The sequence below is a fragment of the Mus musculus genome, chromosome X, assembly GCF_000001635.26.
Source record: "Mus musculus strain C57BL/6J chromosome X, GRCm38.p6 C57BL/6J".
Lineage (NCBI taxonomy): Eukaryota > Metazoa > Chordata > Mammalia > Rodentia > Muridae > Mus > Mus musculus.
This window is the reverse complement of record NC_000086.7, coordinates 141205457-141226665: the sequence shown is the minus strand read 5'-3', so window position 1 is coordinate 141226665 and position 21209 is coordinate 141205457. Positions and strand designations below refer to the sequence as shown.

The 21209-nt window shown below is 39.7% G+C and overlaps 1 protein-coding gene across 3 annotated transcripts in view; it reads left to right on the top strand.

Annotated features, from left to right (window-relative positions):
* Col4a6 (collagen, type IV, alpha 6) overlaps positions 1 to 21209 on the top strand; it is a 308693-nt gene that overhangs the window by 247430 nt on the left and 40054 nt on the right. For all 3 annotated transcript variants that reach the window (XR_003953035.1, NM_053185.2, XM_011247883.3), the window contains 11 exons: positions 977 to 1045; positions 2635 to 2670; positions 5886 to 5948; positions 7279 to 7314; positions 7513 to 7554; positions 8738 to 8830; positions 10169 to 10222; positions 18050 to 18109; positions 19169 to 19213; positions 19702 to 19755; positions 20467 to 20536. Coding sequence is in view for 2 of the 3 variants with exons in the window: in NM_053185.2 (NP_444415.2) it covers positions 977 to 1045; positions 2635 to 2670; positions 5886 to 5948; positions 7279 to 7314; positions 7513 to 7554; positions 8738 to 8830; positions 10169 to 10222; positions 18050 to 18109; positions 19169 to 19213; positions 19702 to 19755; positions 20467 to 20536 (622 nt within the window). In the remaining variant the exon portion in view is untranslated. The remainder of the gene's footprint in view (positions 1 to 976; positions 1046 to 2634; positions 2671 to 5885; positions 5949 to 7278; positions 7315 to 7512; positions 7555 to 8737; positions 8831 to 10168; positions 10223 to 18049; positions 18110 to 19168; positions 19214 to 19701; positions 19756 to 20466; positions 20537 to 21209) is intronic.

The following is a 21209-nucleotide window of genomic DNA, read 5'->3' as shown; positions in this document are numbered from 1 at the left end:
TATGTTTTTACTAAGTTGAACCTCACCTCCTGCTGAATATCCATTCAGTAAGTCCATTTGAAACTTCTATGAAAGAAAATGGGGAACACATAAATAAGGGGAAGCAGACAATATTCAGAAACTGATTTGCATGTCTAGGCGCTTGTTTTACTAGAAGTACAGTAGTCCCCTTGAACTTGAGGAATCCATCATCAATCAACAATGTATTCTCCAAAGTGTACCCTTAATACTACCTAATACTAATCCTGACTTCTCCTTAGATGCCACCATTTGCTACTAAGACAGGAAACAAAAAGAAATCTGATTGAAAGACTGGAATCAGGTATATTGACTGATTTCCATGATAATGAGACACACCAGCTTTTTCAAAGGTTTGAAGCTGAAATTGTGTTGTAGAAACACGAGATGAAGTTGGTGTCATAGTTGTTTTAGACCCATGGCCTACGTGTTGGCCCCCAAAAGCACCTGTCCTCTAGCCTGTTTTTACATCTTAAAAATAAATAACAAGAAAAATATATGACAGACCCCAGATTTGACTCACAAAACTTTAATGATCTAGAATCGTAGAAACTTTTGTTGACCTTTGACCTAGATAAAGATCCAGTTAGTGAGGTAAGGGGTAGAGTTTTACCTAAACCAGTGTTCTCCATAGATAGAAAGTCTGCTGCAGTCTAACCCTCATCATTTCACAGACCCCTGGCATAGAGACAGAAGAATGGCACCCAGCTTCAAGACGACCTCTTTAGAGGTTAGGCTATTACCTTTAACACAGCCAAGTTTTCCACAGCAAAAGACACATAATTTCAGGTTCCCATTGCCAAATCCTCTATCTAATTAGGTAATATTGCTATGAAAACTCTGCGTGGGTAAGTGGAGTTTTGTTTTTCATTTGTTTTGGGTGTGTGTGTGTGTGTGTGTGTGTGTGTGTGTGTGTGTGTTCAGGGATTTTCTCACAGGTTTTTCATATTTTATCCAGGGGCTGCCTGGTCACAAAGGTGCCAAAGGAGAGCCTGTTCCTTTTCAAGGCAGCATTACAGGAATAAGGGTAAGAGTTTCTAAAGCAGGCAGCGGAGTGGGTGGGAATCAAGGTTTCCTCACACCAAGCCATTTCCAAAACTAAGAAACCTGTGCGCCTGCTTAAGGAGCAGCACCAGCTGACTTTCAAAGGATTCCAAGTTTTTTGGTGGTAGAAACATTTGCAGAAATGTTTGTAGCTATGCTGTCTAGAAATTTGTTTTCCAGGATCTGCACCAAAACTAAGAGAGAATTTGGCAATGAGTTTGCATGGCTATTTTCTTTGACAAGCCAAAACGTTTTCTAGAGGCACATGCTTTTGTGTTTCCTCTAAAGCCTTAATACCTATGCACCTTAGTTTGAGTCTGTATATATCCTTATACAGCTTAGTATGGCTACTGCCCCAGCATCTGGGTTCCTTCTCTAGACTCCTGAAAGTCTACAAATACTTGCCTGTCAACTTTCAACTGATTGGAATCTAATCTCTTGTCAATAATATCATTTTATTGAGCCTTCCTCTATTTGCTAACTGGTAGCTTTATGTGTCCTCAATAAACCCTGGTTCCAAATGATTGACCCTACTCGTCTGCAGACTGGGAAAGAATCCATCACTACCTTGATAGCAAATAGGAATTTATGTGCCTGCATTTGGAGGGGAGAATACACCAAGCTTACTGAGATAATTGACACTACTCTCCCATCACTGTACAGGGCCTGGAACCTTAGAAACTGGCCATAAAAGCAGAGATGGGGATGGAACATCTGGATAACTACAGAAGAAGGAAATTTGGGTTCTTGACTTGGATGCCATAGCAGAAGATAGAACATTAAAGTTGGCAAGGGCCTCTTGGCTTTTGAATTCATGTCACTCATTAGACAGATTTAAAATCTAAGGCTATATAACTTACTCAGAGCCAGATGGCCAGTTCTCTGAAGAACTAAACCTCAGGCAGTGTTCTTTCCATGCTACAGGGAGCTTAGAGGTTTTTACTGTAAGTCAAGTGATGTAAGACTAGCAGGTGTCAAAGCACAGCCATTGTCTTAGCAAACATTGATTAAATGATTTTTCCAGAAATCAAAGAAACCTTGGATCCAGTGGAACACAGCAATTTCCACAAGATGGTTATATTACAGATTCATACAGTGGCTTAAGATGCCTCAAAGTAATTAAAACGTAATCAGAGTCTGTATGCTCTGTTGATTTTCCCTTGAAATGTCTGATTTGCATTGTATACATATAAGCACAGATTCTCTGGGGATGAAGGCACAAGGGAAGGTAGCTTTGCTTTCCTCCAAAAGGAGCAGAAAATCACCAGCCTGCAGAAGCCTTTTCTAATTGATAAGTTCCTAGCAAATGTGAAAATTAATTAATCTAGGTTAAGTAGGAAATCTTGTTCAGCCAAGGCTATAATATTTGTTTTCTAGAGTCCAGAATGTTCATAGGGAAAAAGTAAATGGGTAGATACAGCCAATTTATGCATTATTTAAAACACAAGACCTTGATAGGGGCCCAAGTTGCCGTAATTTGTTTCTATCCCCTTGAATCTCAGGTTGGTTGTCTGAAACCCTTTGGGCTTAATTTTTAATCTCTTCCGTGTGTTCTCTATTTCTATTTCTCAGGGAGATCCTGGGCTGCCTGGACTAGATGGAATCCCTGTAAGTCATGCTTCTTGTGTTGACCTCTTAATGTTTTGTCAAGATGTTGATGGTATCTTTCCATTCTTCATGGTGGAGTTCAAAGGTCTTCGTAGACTTGCTCAAAGAAATTCTGGAGTATTGCAATAGAACAAATCATACTAGCCACATTTTATTTTCAGACAGAAAGTCCTAAGAAGATGAAATGCACAACTCGAGTTTTAAGACAGGCAGTCTTCAGAGTTTACATTAGATCTATGTCTGACACCCCCCTCCCCCCCCACACACACACACTCCCTGTTCCCTTATGGATGCCCCTGATGGATGCCTGAAACCATAGATAATACTAAGCCCTGTATGAACCATTCTCTTTCTATGTATATAGACTTATGGTAGAGTTAAATAATAAGTTAATCACAGGAAAATATTAGCAACAATTGCTAATAAACTATAGCATAATATGATTAGACAAAGTAATGAAAGTTATGAATCCCTTGTCAAAATAACTTAGTGTGTTGCACTTGGCATTGCTCTTGTGAATTTGTGAAACAATATAAAGCTTCTGTGGTGTTATAAAGTGAGGTAAATAAAATGGGCTATGAGACATAGCATTAGGTGACTATGTAACAGTTACTTTAACATAAACACTTCCATACTTCTTTCTGTTCACTGGTCTTGAACTGAGGTTAACAGGAATATGGAAAGGAAAACAATAGATTAGGAGATCCACCCTACTCTCTTGCATGTATCAGGAAGGTACCATGTTTTTCATTCAACAACAATGTACTGTTTTCTATGTGTGTTCAGGGTTACATACACACTTCTTTTAAAGCTATCCCATAGAGAAATTTCCATTAGGGTACATGGAAGTCCACAAGTTAAACTAATAAGGGATGTCTATTTCCTTGCAATTCCATATCTCCATTGCTTTCCTTTGAAAAGATATAAGAACTGTCCCTGGCTTGTTTGTTTTTTCTTATTTTCCTTTGTCTTGATAGTTTTCGATACATACGGAGTATCCAGTATGAGCAAAGTGCTATGAGTGATCCCTCAGACAATGTAGACATTGTCCCTCCCACAAAGGAGATGAAAATGTAAGGGTAGGAATATCTCAGAGGAATCCTAGAACCCCTTAGGGAAGAATACTGTGTATCAAAAATTCTGATAGGAGATATGTATCTATGAAAGAGAATGTAGTGTCTAAGAAGCATGGGTCAAGTTTAGATGTGCCAGTTGTAGATGGATGCTTATACAAGGGATGTGAAGTATGGGAGCTCACACAGGAAACAAAGATGACTAAGGACCAAATTTATAGATTCCCCCAGAGCAAAACAAAATTGACTTTAAAAGTATGTTTATTAAATTTGTATGATAACATTCACTCAGTTTGCTTTGCAATTTCTCTTAGGGATTCAGCCTCCTTGCCTGTCAATACAACCATGAGGCAATATGTATTTAGCTTAGAGGACAGGATGTCTGTTAACTAAACAAGTTTATGATCAATAAGGAGACCACAAGTTGTTCCTGGTTGTCAATCCAAAATTCTATTAAGCCACAGAACATTGGCATCACTCCAGAAGATTCCCTCCTACCTATTCACAGTCAATCTGTCCCTATCTCACTGTTGTGATTATTCTTCTGTTTAAATTAGTAGTTCATAGCATCACCATTTCTAGAGAACCTTCCAATCCCCTTCTCCTCCTGTTGTCTAAATCTTGTCTTCTCTTTCTTGGGCACATAACACCTGTGTCCTGCTACCCCACTGGAATGGAGCCTTACATTTCCACATAACAGCTTTTCTCCTGATTTCAGCCTTCCTTTGTTACTCAATTCGACACATTTTCTCATTTTTCATGTGAAATTTTATTTTCTTTTTGACCCATGGAATATTTAGAAGTGATGTTTTCTCATTCCCTAGTATATGACTGCTTTCTGTCTACCTTTCCTTTATAAATTTCTAGTGTAAGTCTATAAAAATTAAGAGTATTACACTCTTATGTTTCATCCCATTAAATTTGCTGGAGTTTGGTTTATGACCAAAACTTACAGAGAACACATACTCAGAAGTTGGTGATATAATGTTTTAAGGAATATCTATTAGGTTAAGGTAGTTAATGGTATTTCAATAGCCAATGACCTGGGATTTTTTGTTTGTTTTTGCTTTATTGTTTTTTGTTTTGTTTTTTGCTGTTTTGTGTTATTTTAAGTTCTACAAATTACTGAGGCAAAGATACTGCATTTTGTTTAAAATTATAACGTTTTTATCTATGCAGTTCTTTTTTTTGCTTTATATATGTTGAATCTCTGTTAGGTGTAGATACATGTAATACTATGATGTCTTCTAGAATTGACCCATTTATCATTATGAAATGCCTCCTGCCTATATCTAGTTAATAGCTTGAAGTCTAGTTTATCTAATACTAAATAACTAGGTTTTTTCCTTTTAAATTTTTTAATAGTAAAAATTCAAATGCAGAGCCAAGTATAATGAATTTTACAATAATTACTCATAACTTTAATATTTTACTAGAATCTCCTTATCTCTCTTCTGTCCATCTATCTATCACTGTCTATCCATCAGCTCACTGATTTTAATGAATTTCAGAATACATTGCAGAAGTATTCCAAAATACAACAATAATGCCTATTATTAGTTAAACTTTAGTATCTGATTTCTTTTGTTTATAAGATACTAAATGTATATTTAATACATTTACAATATAGTAAATCCACAAATACTAAATGTATATTTTTTCAATTTTGACAGACACATACTCCTAGGTAATCTAAAATTCTATTAAGCCACAGAACATTAACATTACCCCCAAAAAAGAGGATCCTGCCTCTTCGTAGTCAATCCCTGCTCCTACCCCATCCTAAAGGCAAAATCCATTGTGATTACTCTTCAGTATAGATCAGCTTTCACTTGCCCTGAGGAGTCATATGTAGGGAATAATATCATATACAGTCTTTTGGGCCTAACATCTCTTGCTGCCGTGCGTTTCAGATTCATCTGTATTGTTCTATATATGAGTAAACTTGCTTCCTTTCACTGTTGTATGTCACAGCTCATTTATCAATCCCTGGACCAGTGAGTACTTGGAAGAGTTCTAACATTTTCTATTATGAATAAAAATGCTGTAACAACTCTTATACAATTCTTGTGGGCATTTTTTGTCTTTTTGAGAAGTTATCTTGCCTTTTGACCTTAATAAAAAAAAAAATTCTGTCTCCAGGGTCCATCAGGATCCTCCGGCTCTCCTGGAGATGCAGGACCCATAGGACCACCAGGCTTACAAGTAAGACCAACTTAAAACTAGTGCATAGTTGCACATTTTTTTAACCAGTCCATGGATTTGATGCAGCCCTATGTGATTTAGGTTCTCTTAGAGAAAGGCAGAAGCCATTTCTGGAAGATTATACCTAAACACGCTGACTTTTTTATCCCTCCTTGCCTCCCTCCCTCCCTCCCTCCTCTCTCTTTTAGAGACAGAGTCTCATCATATAGCCCTGGCTATCTTGGCACTCACTTTTAAATGTTTCAAGACCAGGTTGTCCTTGAAATTACAAAGATTCACCTGATTCCACCGCCTGAGTGCTAAGATTAAAGGCACGTTACCACTCCAGGCTTGAAACATGCTCTTGCTAAGAGCTATTTGTTGTCCTTGTTTGTTGTCATTGTTGCTTCCCTAACTGTCCATTCTGTCCCCCTAAAGCTTACTGGTATAGCTCAACATGAGGTATAGCCAAAAGAAGACAAATAACTTGACACATCTATTGGTGCCTTCTGCTCCCTCATTATGTCAGGCATTGCTAATTAATTAATTATACCAACCACTATCATCATTCTTAGGATACTTCCAAATTTTTCTCAATGCTACATTTGGGCAACTGTACCTACTTGTTTTTCTGATGTCAAAACTATGTATTACTGGTAAAGGGAGAACATAGCTAGCCATCTCTGGTTCTGGGAAAGCCCTGTCCCCAGATCATTTTCATCAATACCTAAATCCTGCTACTTAATTTACTACTGTGTTTGAACTTCACCAAGTCAACTTGAAACATCCCTAGGATGTTATGAGGAATAACACATGATATTTTTACTACCTTCACATGAGTGTGACTACCAGACTAATTTGGAAGATGTCAAAGGAGAACAAAAGAAACAATGAGTGGGACCGAAAGATGGCCCAAGGGTTAAGAGCACATACCACTCTTGCAGAGGACCCAAGTTTCATTCCTAGCACCCACATGGGGTAGCTGACAACCACCAACTGCCTGTAAACCCCAGGAGCCCCGTGGGATCTAATCACCATCGCCTAGCCTTGGTGGGCAGGCACTACATTCATGTGCACAAACCCACACTCGGGTGCACACATGTACAAATAATTCAAAATAAAATTCTTTTCAAAAGGAACCATGAGAAATAGCACTAAAAAACCCCACTATAACAGAGTCAGTCTGCATCAGTGCATTGAGCAGGGAGCCAGTGTATCTCTGCCCTCTGTCATCCAACATGGCCATGGTTTTCTTTTTGTTTGTTTGTTTGGTTGGTTGGTTGGTTGATTGGTTGGTTGGGTTTTTTCTATAATTAAGAAATACTCATTCCTTTCAATTTCGTTAATCTAGGGTCCCCCAGGCCTCCCCGGACTTCCCGGTCCTGAGGTAAGTATGCTTTGGGAGCATGTATGTCTTGCCATTAAGTTCTCTGGGTTATTTTCTTTCTTTCTTTCTTTTTTTCATAAAGATACTGGTTTACATCTATTTTCTAGTTAAAAAATAAAACTATCATATTCCAATTTAAGTTGTTGGAGCTTATTAGTAATTGATTTTCTTTTTCTTCCCTGTACCCTTGTGCCCCAGGGAAATATGGGGTTAGGTTTCCAAGGAGAAAAAGGAGTCAAGGTAAATAGATTCTGAATACACAATCCACATCCCACATGCTCCAATAAATGTCTGTGGTTACTCATATACGCACACTTGTGGAAATGGAATTATTTTCCACCTTAGAATATGACCTTTCCTATCTCACACAGGTCCCCTATGGCGTCCATTGAGAGCTACATGTTCGCATGCCACACACATGGGCTTTTGGAGTGTTTTTCTTTCAAAAATTTTTGTTTCCCTGCTTCCTATGTCTAAATCTATATTGCCTCATTTAAATATACTCTCTTAAAATGTATTCTTTCTTCTTCTTCCACATAGGTACTTCTCTGCTTGTTTTTGTACACTATTGCATGATATTATTTTTTGCTTCCTATCTTCCTTCTAACCTTCTTCCCCCTTCCCCCTCCCCTCCTCCCTCTACAAGCCTGCATACACACAAACATGCATACACATATTTGATACCTCTTCTCTGCCTCTTTTTGTAATCCCTCTTTCTCTCTCTTGTAAACTTTCCTTTCTATTTGTGTCTAATATGTGAGTAAAGGTGCCCACAGGAAAGAAAAAGAGGATGTCGGATCCCAGGAGTTGGGGTTACAGGCAGTTGTAAGCTGCTTGGTGTAGGTGCTGGGAAATGAACACAGGTCCTTGGCAAGAGCAGTATGTGCTCTTAACTGAGCCATCTCTCCAAAGCTTTAATCTCTCTTTTAATATTCACTTCCCTTCCTTCCCACCTTTGAACCAATCAGATATCAGGGGGAGGATCGCATAACGTTTTAAGCAAGTTTACAATTTTGTGTTGGGACAAATCCATAGCTCCCTTTGGTGGCACACAGCCATATGCAGCCTATGGGATGAGTACAGGTTACACAAACCCAATAGAGTCTTATCACTGTTGGCAGGAGGCAGCCATTCCCTTTGCCCAAATCTCACATGGCTCCCTTCTTATTACCTCTTTGTGCATGATCATGCAACTGTGAATCTATTTTAACTCCCCCCCCCCTTCTCATCCATCTGCCTTTTCCCTTCACAACTCTTGGGCTTAGCATTCTTCTTAATCCCTTACCAATGAAACTTTGTTTTTTCCTTGGCACAAGGGTAAAGAGAACAGTTCATTTGTGGATTGCATCCAGAAACAAGCTGACCTTTTGCGAACATTATTTGTATGATTATCCTTCATTCAATGGCCTCTTTGATTCTACAGGGGGATGTTGGCCTCCCTGGCCCTGCAGGACCACCTCCATCTACTGGGGAACTAGAATTCATGGGATTCCCCAAAGGAAAGAAAGGTTCCAAGGTAGTAAATGTTTACTTTAGGAAAAATTAATAGACCTTTTCCTGCTAATACTCAAATTCAAGTCTAATATTCAAAGTAACCTGAGTCAATTCCAAAAGAGGAGTAAGGGGTTTTTCTTTGGAAGGGAAGGTAAAACAGCTTTCTTCTGTCCTTTATGGAAAGAATTATGAAAATTCTGAGGGTTTTTTTTCTGGTGTGTAGATAGATATTAGTGACTTGTATCTGACTATTCATGTAGGAATTATTTTTTGAGTCTTCAATTTTTAATCTGCCAAATAACTTGAAACAGGCATTATACACTTGATTTTTTTTCCCTACAAACTCCAGACCTCTCAGTATTTAAATTGTCTACTAAATACATGAAGTATAAATCTTCCCTTTGGAGTTTTCACGTTAAAGAAGTTACTTGCCATCAAAGATTTAGTCTAAGGCCTTAAGTATAAGTCAGTGGTAGAGGGCTTGCACAAGGACATGGTTGTATTGGAGCCCTGGAGGAAAATAGTTGACTTTAAATACCATGAATATTGTTAAGAAGCAGCAGTAGATGATCGAATTTGCCTTACCTGAACCACCAAGGATTAAGGTTATATTTCATAATCTGTCCATTAGGATAAAATTATGTCGATGTTTGCTTTTCAATGGTTCTAGTCTGCTGAAGGCCACAGATATCTTTCAGGGGCCTGCATTCCCTTCCTTCCTTCCTGAGCTTCCTTTAAATTTTGTGATTATATTTCCATAGTGAAGGGGCCCAAATGGAAACATATCAAGTCTCACTTCTTTAATTTTGTTTTTGTGGACAACCCCAGTTCCCTCTAGCTTTATATTGGGAAAATTCTTGATTTGGGACCAATCTAAGTGTATGTAGGATGATTTTATTTTTTTACCCCTTCAATCCATCCCTAAACCATAGGGGGCTTTTCGGTGGCCTATGTAAGATAAATTAGCAGTTCAGAGAGAGAGAGAGACATTAGAATATTATATGTCTCTTCCCAAATTTTGATTCTTAACATCTGTTTGATGCCATTCTCTTCTTTGTAGCCTATATTTTTAAAGCAGCTTCTTCCTCCAGAAATGCAACAACTAACCATTTTTCTATCTCCCAGCCTCCCTCCCCGCCCCCCAGGTTGAAATTATGTATCAGTCATTGAATTTCCATATGCCAAGGAGCTCTCTAAACTAAGGCATCCCAGCAAGCATATAGATCTACACCACTGTCCTGTAGTGTGATAGTCACACTTCCTGGCTCCCTACAGAGCAGTCAAAGTAGTTTGAATGAGCATCTATCCTTCATGTTCTTGCTTTTTGTGGCTACTCATTAGCCTTTGGTTAATTTTTCAGGGTGAGCCAGGGCCTCCAGGTTTCCCAGGAATGAGTGGCCCTCCAGGTGTCCCGGTAAGTCTTAATTTGTAAATATGCATTCAGGGTCTGATTAAATTAAAAGCACAGTATGCCTACCAGGAAGATCTCCTCCCATGGTTATTGCTGTGAATGTTACCATCTTCACCGAAGGCCTTGAAAGAAATAGCCTTGTTTTCTGATCTAGGGGAACGTTTAACCTAACTCTCCGTGAAGTTTTTTAGATGCTAACAGCCCAAACTTTAGAGTTAGAACAGACCTAGGCTTGACTTCTGGGTCAAGAATCTCTTAATACTTCTGAGGACAGCAATGGACTATATCTGAAGATTAAATGAGATTGCCCACACTAGAGAAAAGTTTGTACACAGCTGACACTTATCAAATGTTCAGTAAACAGTATCTTTTCTGAGTAATCCTATCTTTACTTTCCGATCTGCCTTTCTAGCTTAGATGCTTACATGCAACAGATGTCAGAGGCTTCTATGTGCCAGGTTTTCTACTGAACTCAGAGGCTATAAGAGCAACTAAATAAAAGTTCCTCTCTGTCCTTGAGATTACATTCTAATAGAAAACCGATAATGTGGAAAATGAGATGAATCAATAGCAAAAGCAGGAGTTCATGGCATGGCTCATTGTATACTGTTTGCCTTGCATTCCCAGGCCCTGGGTTCTATTCCCACCAGCACAAAGAAAACAAAGCAAAAACAAGTCCATACAATGGTGATATATAAAAGATGGAAGAGCACTGGACTGAGCACAGGGTCCCCAATGAAGGAGCTAGAGAAAGGAGCCAAGAAGATGAAGGGGGTTTGCAGCCCCATAGGAGGAACAGCAATATGAACTAACCAGTACCCCCCAGAGGTCCTTGGGACTAAACCACCAACCAAAGAGTACACATGGAGGGACTCATGGCTCCAGCTGCATATGTAGCAGAGGATGGCCTAGTCAGTCATCAATGGGAAAAGAGGCCCTTGGTCCTGTGAAGGCTCTATGCCCCAATGTAGGGAAATGCCAGGGCCAGGAAGCAAATGTGGGTGGGTTGGTAAGCAGCAGGAGGGGGGAAGGAATAGGGGGTTTTCGAAGGGGAAGCCAGGAAAGGAGACAACATTTGAAATGTAAATAATGTAAATATCTAATAAAAAAGATAGAAGAGGGTTGCAGTGATGGAGTCTAGATGAGAAAACACTTGGGAGAGAGTGGTCAACAAGAGCCTCTCTGAAAGAAGTCCTATATAAGCTGAGAACTGTATAATATGAAGTAACAGGTCATGTGAATATTATATAAAGTGTTTGTAGGCTGGAGGGTACCATAAATACCAACACCTGAGGTTGAGTTGCTCAGCACTTCAGAGGCACAGCAAGGTGAGTGGTCAGAGCCCAGTATGGTAGCACATAACTATAGTCCCATCAATTAGGAGGCTGAGGCAGAAGGATCACCATGATTTCGAAGAAACCATGCGCAACACTGCAAGACCATACCTGAAAAATCGAAATTAAATAGCCAAGTGGAAAGGAAAGGACAAACTGAAAGATGCCAACAAACAAGCAGAGACTTTGGTGTCAGGTCACAGCCAGCTTCAGAAGTCGATTGTGGCTTTTATTTGGAGTGTCATGAGAAGCTATTTGTGTGTGTGTGTACACACCTTTGTTTGTATGTACACATTCATTTATGTAAACATGTGTGGAAGCCCAAATCTGGCACTGGATATCTTCATAGATGGCTCTTCACTTTGTTTATTGAGGCAGGGTCTCTAGCAGAACCACAGCTGTCCTAGTGATCTCTCCTTCCTTTATGTTCCGTATTTCTCAAAAATAAGGACTTTTTGAAAACTTGACAATTAGTTATTATATAATAGTAACTGAGCAGGCAGAGATCTGTGATCACCAATATAGTTTCCAGGTTCCTTGTTTACGTGAGAACCCAAATGAGGCCACAGTATTACATTTGGTCATCTGTTAACGTGTCACAAAATGTGTTCAGAAGACGCTGACAAAATTTTCAAAGATTTGGGATAGGGACTCGAAGAAAGTAGAAGAATCCAAGATAACAAGACCTATCCCCCCACCTACCTGCACACTGGGAATAACTGTGGACTCTAGTCCTTGCTGGTAGTACTTTGAACTACTTGGTGTCTCACTGAGTGATTAGGAAGTACAGCCAGAGGAGCCAGTAGTACAGATTGCTTCTAGCAGGGTTACTGTTACCCCACAGAAACAAAGGGGCATAGAGAATCATTTGTTCTATGCCTTTGATTTTAATTAGTTTTGCAGCTAGTGAATGAGAAAGGAAGTGCGCCCTGGTGTAGGAGGTAGAACACCCCCACCTTAGACTCCACTCCAGCTCTGGAACTTTGGAAAACTGCTGAAATATTTTCTGTATGTGTGCAATACAGCAGCGGTTATAGCCAGTCTTCTTTCTGAGGCCCAAATTGCACTGTGTTGAAGATTTTTTTTGTTTGTTTGTTTTTTTACAAAGCTTTGCCATGTAACGATATAATCTGTAGCTATATATGGCTACCGAGCTCTTAAAAGGTGGCTCATTCAAAATGAGATGATTTGTACTGCAAGCGAATACACACTGGATCTCAAAAACACCAGTGGGGAAAGAGTAATTTGAGACAGTTCCTATTTATTGTGGATTTGGATAACCATTAAAATCATTATTTCCTTTTTAAAATACAGCTACTGGAAAATTGCAAATATGATAGTATATTTGTATCACATGACATTTTTCAAGGAGGTTTGGAGAAAAGGATTGCACTAGTCTCTGTGGAGTATTTTGTATAGACTCTAGTCACCTGGCACCATCCCTGGGAAGTGAGTGAGTGAGTCCAGGTTGGCCCCTCTTGCCCGGTAGAGGACACCATTCCCTAAGCAGGGAAAGAGCCATCTCCAAAGACACATAGCTACTTAGAGAGCTGAGACTGCCGCTCATTATTGAATTTTGTTGTTTTTGCTTCATAGTTGTTTTTTTTTCTTTTCTCAGAATGAATAAGTGTTGTTTAATCATTTTTAGCCAATTCTTTTTTTTCCTTTTACTGAAATGGATTTCTTTCTCACATAATAAGCCCTAATTACAATTCCCCTTCCCTTCACTCCTCCAGTCCCTCCCCACATTCCTTCCCATTTCGCTTCTATTCCCTTTTTGTCTCCCATTAGAAAACAAACAGGCTTCTAAGACATAATAATAAAATGTAATAAAATAGAATAAAACAAACAAACAAAAAGAAAACAGTGGAACTGTACAAAAACACACACACACAGAGAAGAAAAAGAGCTTAAGACAGAGATCCACTCATTCACAAACTCACAAATCCCATAAATATAAAATCGCTAAGCTAGAAGCCATAATATACACACAGAGGACCTGGTGCAGAAGTACAGGCCCTGATTCCGTTCAGTATTGTTGAATGCTGGCAGTATAGAATTTGTTTTCTCATACCATACTGCCCCCTGCAGTCCAGTTCACTATTGTCACCCAGAGGAGGTGTTTGGGCTCTAAAGATTTAATGATCTCTGCTGCTCTGGGATTTGGGATTCACTGACTCACGCTCCCTCCCTCCTCTTTTCTGTACTTAGACCTGGGAGGGTTTCCTCCACTGCAGTATGGACGCATTCCCTTTATGCCTGTAAAAGAGACTGGCTGACTACAATATGCGATGAGAAATCACAGTACTGTTCTCAGCGCAGTATTTTCAATGTTTCACAGTTCTGGTTGAAAAACAGAAACCCTAGCTGGAAAAAAAAAAAAGCATCAAAGCTGGGAAATGCCTCTTTTTACATATCACATCGTATTGCATAGAACAGAAACCAAGGATGCGGTTCTCAGCTCACCACTACATGGATTCAGTGGTTGACAGTAGCTAAATCATAAACTGCCTTCACTCATAATTCTATCTACCTGCTTACTGTGGATGCTCGTGAATGCCTTACTACGCCTAACAGGAAAGTTACCAGAGGAAAGCTGAGAGCACATGTGAACTATCATGAGGTTTTCAAACCTAAAGCCTCCATCACACCAGCTTTCCATAACCAATGCTTACTGAAAAACAAGGCCCTGTGGAGGACAGAAATCTCCTGGGAATCCAAAGTAGTCCCCTTTCTTCCCACTGTAGCTGGAATCTTTGCAGGAGATAAAAATGCCCAATCTGACAGATGTATGCCTTATCTCTTGCACCCTCAGCGGTTAAGAAAGAAAAAAAAAATCCCCAATTTTCTGGCTTTGTCCCAGCTTCACTCACTTCACCTCGCTTGTCTCCAGCTGCATGCTCACACTTGTAGGTCCTTCCATGGAGGTTGTCAGAATTATATACACAAGTGCCCTTTATTCAGGGACTATAGACACATAGGGGAAGCTAGGATGGCAATGTTCAGGGAGAGATCAGAGATGAAACTTTCAAATCCTGAGGGTTTAAGTAGTCAGTAGATCTGAGGGAATTCCTGAGTAGATGGAGCTCTCTGAGTCTCCTCAGAAACAAAAAGCAGCACCAGGAACTGGTGGGATGGGGCAGGGGGTCTGGAAAGCTAAGCTAGTGCACTAAGAAGTCTTCTGGGCTGTGGAGGAGAAGGAGGACGGGGGACGCTGTGGCGGGCCTGTTTGAGTCAAGGCCAACAGTAAAGGGTCAGGTCCCAGGATATCCATCTAGAACAGCTTGTTCAGCAGGGTCTCTAAACAGTGCCTCCCTGTGCTGGGAGGCAAGCTGAAACCATGGCCCAGGAGCTTGCCAAGTCATTTATCTTTTATTGGCTCTAATATAGAGAGAAAGTGGAGAGAGAGGAAGACAAGAAAGAAAAGAAAAGGGGGGAAAGGAAAGAAATGAAAAGAAAAGAAAAGAAAAGAAAAGAAAAGAAAAGAAAAGGAGAGAGGGGAGGGAGATTTCCTGTTTTCATTTTTCACATTTATTTCTCTTCATATTTTTCACAAACTCTGGACCTCAAAAAGGTGAAAAAGTACAGGTTCCCCCACTCTTTGAAGATGTAAAACACCCCCTTCTATTTATACTCCTGGGAAAAACAGATAGGACATGTTACAGTTGTTAAGCATGTTGTTGTTATTGTTGTTGTTGTTGTTGTTTACCATTTGCCATAGTTTTATTCTTTGTGTCACTATTATTGCAGTTAATTCAGCAAGTATTTACCGGACCACTTTGCACATGTGCAGTTGGCAATAACATGCTTCACAGGGAGACAGGAACGACCATAAGGAAGGTTTTCTACTTACAAGACTTTCTTACATTTAGTCTTGGTGACTAAAGAGTTTGGGGCAGACTAGAACATTTTTGGACAGGTCAGGGAAGGTTATTGGATTATTCAACCTTAGAGACCACTAGATATATTCCACTAGGTGGCAGCACAGGTTGTGGGGGGTTGTTGTTTTGTTTTGTTTTTCAAGTTTTTAGGTTTTTCAAGACAAGGGGTTGTGTGTGTGTGTGTGTGTGTGTGTGTGTGTGTGTGTGTGTGTGTGTGTGTGTAACCTGAGCCATCCTGGAACTAGTTCTGTAGACCAGGCTGGCCTCGAATCACATCTGCCTGAGTCTGCCTCCTGAGTGCTGGGATTAAGGACAAGTGCCACCATCATACCTGTCTTGGTTTCTGATTTGAAATATGGAGGTGGAAGAGGCTAAGATTTCAAAGAAGTTGCATTTTTAAATCACATTGTTATTTAACATTTGAGAATTTCGTAGAATATATTTTGATTACATTCATTCCCTTCCCCCAACTCCTCCCAGCTGCATTCCCACCTTCTACTCATCCAACTTCATGTTCTTGTGGCTGGCCATGGTGGCGCACGCCCTTGATCCCAGCACTTGGGAGGCAGAGGCAGATGAATTTCTGAGTTCAAGGCCAGCCAGACCAGTCAGAGCTATACAGAGAAACTCTGTCTCAAAAAATCAAAAAACCAAAAAAAAAAAAAAAAAAAAAAAAAAAAGTGGATCTGGGGAGTCCAGACTGGGCTGGGTGAAATTTATTTTAAATTGGACACTGCATGAGCACTGTCTTAGTTAGGGTTTTACTGATGTGAACAGACACCATGACCAAGGCAACTCTTATAAGGACAAAGTTTGCTTGCCACTGGCTTTCTGGTTCAGAGGCAGGAGCATGGCAGCATCCAGGCAGGCATGGTGCAGAAGGAGCTGAGAGTTCTACAACTTCATCTGAAAGCTGCTGGTGGAAGACTGTCTTCTAGGCAGCTAGGATGAGGATCTTAAGCCCATGTCCACAGTGACACACCTCCTCTAACAAGGCCACACCTCCTAATAGTGCCACTCTCTGTGCCAAGCATATACAAACCATCACAAGGGCTAAATTCTGTCAAGGCAGAGAAAGAAAAGGAGAAGTAGTAACAGAAGCCCTGTTTGAACTGTACCCCTCAAAGATACCCTCCCCTCAATGAAGAGGCAATAGAAGACCCACAATTGATTTTTTTTAACTCCCAAGTCTACAAGGAGACACAGGAATATTCATCCAGGTTGCAGTACTTGTAGTAATACACAGATTATTTAAAAAGTAGAAAAAGGTACAGATGTGTCCTCATACCAGCTGAGTCAGGTGACACCAAAGGAAAAGTGAGAGATATGCCACATCAACAGTTAGCATCTTTTGACAAGCTTATAGTTGAGAAAGCTATATTTCCTCCATTTTTTTTTTTTTTTTTTTTTTTTTTTGGTTTTTGAGACAGAGTTTCTCTGTATAGCCCTGGCTGTCCTGGAACTCACTCTGTAGACCAGGCTGGCCTCGAACTCAGAAATCCGCCTGCCTCTGCCTCCTGAGTGCTGGGACTAGAGGCGTGCGCCACCACGCCCAGCTTCCTCCTTTGCTCTTAAAATGGGAATAAATGCTTCTTGATAAAAATCTATGCTCCAATAAGTATAATTTTAAACAGCCCACCAATGACTTAAGTTTCCCATGAAACACTTTATTCACTTTGGTAATGACTATTTCTATAACTTGGGGGCCTAGATGTTGGCTCTGGACCCAGACTTGACAAGGTTCTCTCTCAGTCTGCTTCTTAAATTTCCTGTTTGTCTCTAGGAAGCCCACAAATGAAATCCATGGCTGTAAGCCCTCAGTTATTGTAAGCAACGCAAAACGAACTAATTACCACTTAACAAGCCCCTTTGGTTTACTCCTAGCATGTGACAAGGTACTTAAAAGTACCAGTAAGGAGCTGTTGATTGAACTAGCTTTCCCATGGAAAAAAGATGCTGTAGTTCTTGTATGTAAATGTCTTCCTTCTAGTAGAGATTCCCAAACATTTAGACAATCTTCCATTGTTTTGTCAGAGTCAAGTTCCTAGATGGCAAAATGCAGCTGCTTCTCATAGAAAGGGCTCTGGAGTCATAGAAGACATAGCTTTCTCATTGATTCTTATCCTTTCTGGAAATTACTTTCCTGGTCTGTAAAATCAGTGTGGGTGTTTAGGCACGTTTTTTATTCCCTTTCTGTTAGCTCATGATACTACAAGAGCATGCAACAGTGTTTTAGAGAAAAAGGAGTTACTTCTAGAAGCATTCAATGAATAGTCTAAAAAACATAGAGCAATCCCTAAGGAATCAGTAGAGCTAGCTTGAAGTTGCCTCCTTCCTTTGAATGGAACCAGTCAACCGGTGAGGGATTGATTGATTGATTGATTGATTGACTAACTAATTGATTCATTGGTTGTGTGATTGAGATACAGTCTTGCTAAGTAGCTTTGGCTTTCCTGGCATTCACAATGTAGCCCAAACTGGCCTCAGATTCTTCTTTTGCCATCTCACAATCTTTCTTCCTTTGCCTCCAAAGAGCTGGAATTACAAGTATATGCCACCACATCATCCCAATGAGAAAATGAGTGTTATAATTTGTGACTTCTCTTTTCCTTCAGGAATTTGGATCTACTGGAGAAAAAGGAGAAAAGGGGATTCTTGGTTTGCCAGGACCTAGGGTATGAACCCAGTGTCATTTGCCTGTGTTTGTCAAGTCCCCTAATCTGTTTCTTTTCTTTTTTGAAAGCGATGTAGCACTTTCTTGTCTTCATATTATTTCTTCTTTAGTCCTTTGCTTATGTAACTTGATGGCTAGCTAAGATTCTTTTATTTCTCTTCTCAACTTTCTGGCAGGCTTGCCCCTCCACTTATCCCCATTCTCTTGACTGAATGGCTTCCTTGAATAAGGAATGATGTAACCACTACACCTAGGTGGCTGCATAGTCTACTTAGCATTTCTGACATTCATATATAATTTTCTCATGAGCTAAATAATGATGCATATGCTTTCTTGCTTTTATTCTATTATGCTCTAAGAGAATACAGGCAAGAAGTAGAACAGGAATAGAAGAGAGCCAAGTGTAATCTTTCTAGGACATAAACAAATCTGGAAACTTCTAGAACAAAGTGAATAATGTTTGGAGTCAGCACTTTCTAAAATTATCTTATTTTGAGTGGAGACATAATTATCATTCCTTCTGATTTTTAGCTCTCAGAAACTGATACCTTGGATTATAAGAAATTGGTCAACTTTTATTTTACATAAGCATGTTGTAGAAAATTGTGCTTTTATTTTGTCTAAGAGGATATTAAGTCTCTTTCAGTATTTAGCAATACCTCATTGCTCTGCCATTTCTTTATCTACTATCCCTTATCTTTTGTCTTGAAAAAACTCATAAGCACTGACAGAGAATATGTTTGTGGTAGCAGACAAGAGGTCGCCTGATGCTCTATCTAGAATCCTCTGACTTGGAACTGATACAGCTAAGTATAATACCATCCAATCCCTCTACTAAGGGCCTTCTGATATTTCTGTTTACTTAGCTCTTTAAAAATGTTCCAGGAAGCTATTCATCCTAGTAAAATAATGCTCAGAAAGAAGTCATTTAAGCCAAGTCTAGGACGATTTTCTTACCTAGGTTTAGTTACTATGCATAACTTTGTTGTGTGAGCCTGGCAGGTTTTGTTCCCTAGTTTGATCTATTCATCTTTCTAAGGTGTGGTTCTTCGATTCACAGGGTCCCATGGGTTCAGAAGGAATACAAGGCCATCCAGGGAGACAGGTATTTTGAGTAACATCCATAAAGCCTTGATATACAAAATCTAATCAAAAGGTCATTTTGCTTTCCTTAACCTGGCCAAATGGAAATATTGCTTATAATGCAAATCATCCACTCTTTAATAACATAATTTTATAATTCTAGGGACTCTCTTTTTTGTTGTTATTTTGTTGTTTTTCACCCAAAAGGATAGATAACCACTGTTAGGTTACATTTTCTGTTTTGCCATGCCATAGTACAGTAATGTATGGTAGCATGTTTTCAAGGGCTAGCAAGGCTAGCCTGCTTGTACCTACACTCCATTGACTCTTGTGCACTTTAATATGCAAGTTGACTACCAGATGCTATATTGTCATCTGGAGAAATTTACAAAGCTGTACATACTCTGAATGACTGAGAAATCCCTGTACAAATTGCCCTAGCCCAAACCACAGGCCAGCAGACATTATGTACTTTATGTGGACTTGGTAATACCTATGTTTCTATTACAGGGAAAGAAGGGGACTTCAGGTTTTCCTGGGATTAACGGGTTCCCAGGAATTAAGGTAATATCATTGGGAAGTACAACTCCCAGATTTGAGAAGTGAAAAAATGAGTGATTCCTATAAATGCCTACTTATGAAATAGAGTATTTTTAATATCTTGATGTTTTAGATGTCATCTTATTTTCAAAAGAAATGCATATACCCCATGCTGTACATAAACCTGGTAACCATTCCCCAGATGTCACCAACACTTAGCATTTAAAATCCTCTACTGACAATGCATCCTCTTATTGCTTACCTTAACACCCACTCTGGGTATTTCTCTGAATAAGATTTTAGTTGCTGAGTCTGTATTTGCGGAGATTAGGACTCTTTCGACTCCCTTGCCATTATTCACACAAGGGTAGTAGCCTTTAGAATCTTGGGCCTGCTGAGAGCAGAAGAAAAAGATTGACATTCAGTTTTCTCCTTAGCTATTTTATCTGTGTTGTGATACATTTCCCAGGTCCAGAAACAGACTGTCTTGCAGTGGTGTTGCAAAACAAAACTGAGTGCACTAGTTCTTGGCAAATTTGCAGATCAAATTTGCAGATCTGGCTACCTTATGTTACCTTCATCTTTGATTTATTGTTCTTAGAAGTTAACCTCTGGAAATCAGGAGTCAAGGAGCAAAGGACTTTCTACTTTTCTGGGGTCTTGCTTTGAAGGCAAGTAGATTTTAGGTGATGGAGTCAAGACATCTTTTGTGTTCAATTTATTTAATATTTTCAGGGTGAAAAGGGAGACATTGGTGTTCGAGGCCCAGACAGTTTCACTGATGCAGATGGCGCTGTGATCTCAGGTGCAATTCTTTGTTGATTTGATTGGAGAAGAAAAGAGAAAGTGTTCAATTCTGTATCTCCTATAATTGTTGAAAAGATACATTGTCAGCCACTGGATTGACTGGATTTCTGACAGTATCAAGGGCCACTCACAGGTCCTGAATTTACTGAATGAATGGGATTACAAATTCTTAAGCAGACAAGCCAAGTCAAGCCTCCGTTTGTGTGTGTGTGTGTGTGTGTGTGTGTGTGTGTGTGTGTGTGTGTGTGTGTGTGTGTTGATCCATCAAGATGAGATTTTGGACTTTCCTAAGCCTGAATTAAGTTGGCAGAAAGGTTCCCCTGGCAATGCTTAGAGAGGGATTGATATCCTCCTCAGCTGGGTTGCCTTTAGCCTAAGACTATAGAGTATGCAGGGTTTCATGTAGATAATCCCAAGCAGGCTGCTGATCTAGTTGCTAAGAGACCTGAGAAGGATGATACTTAGAAAGTTTGTTCTTCAGTCCTTATCCTAGTCACTGGGTATGGTCTACTCTTCCTTTCTGCCTCTACCAAAGATCTAAACACTCAATGTTGATAACAGCTTTGTGAGCTCTACTCCCAGGAAACCTGTGGCAATAAGTGTTTGCTAACCATCTTAATCTCAACAGTAGACATTTAAGGCAAGAACAGTAGAAGAACCTTCCTAGTACT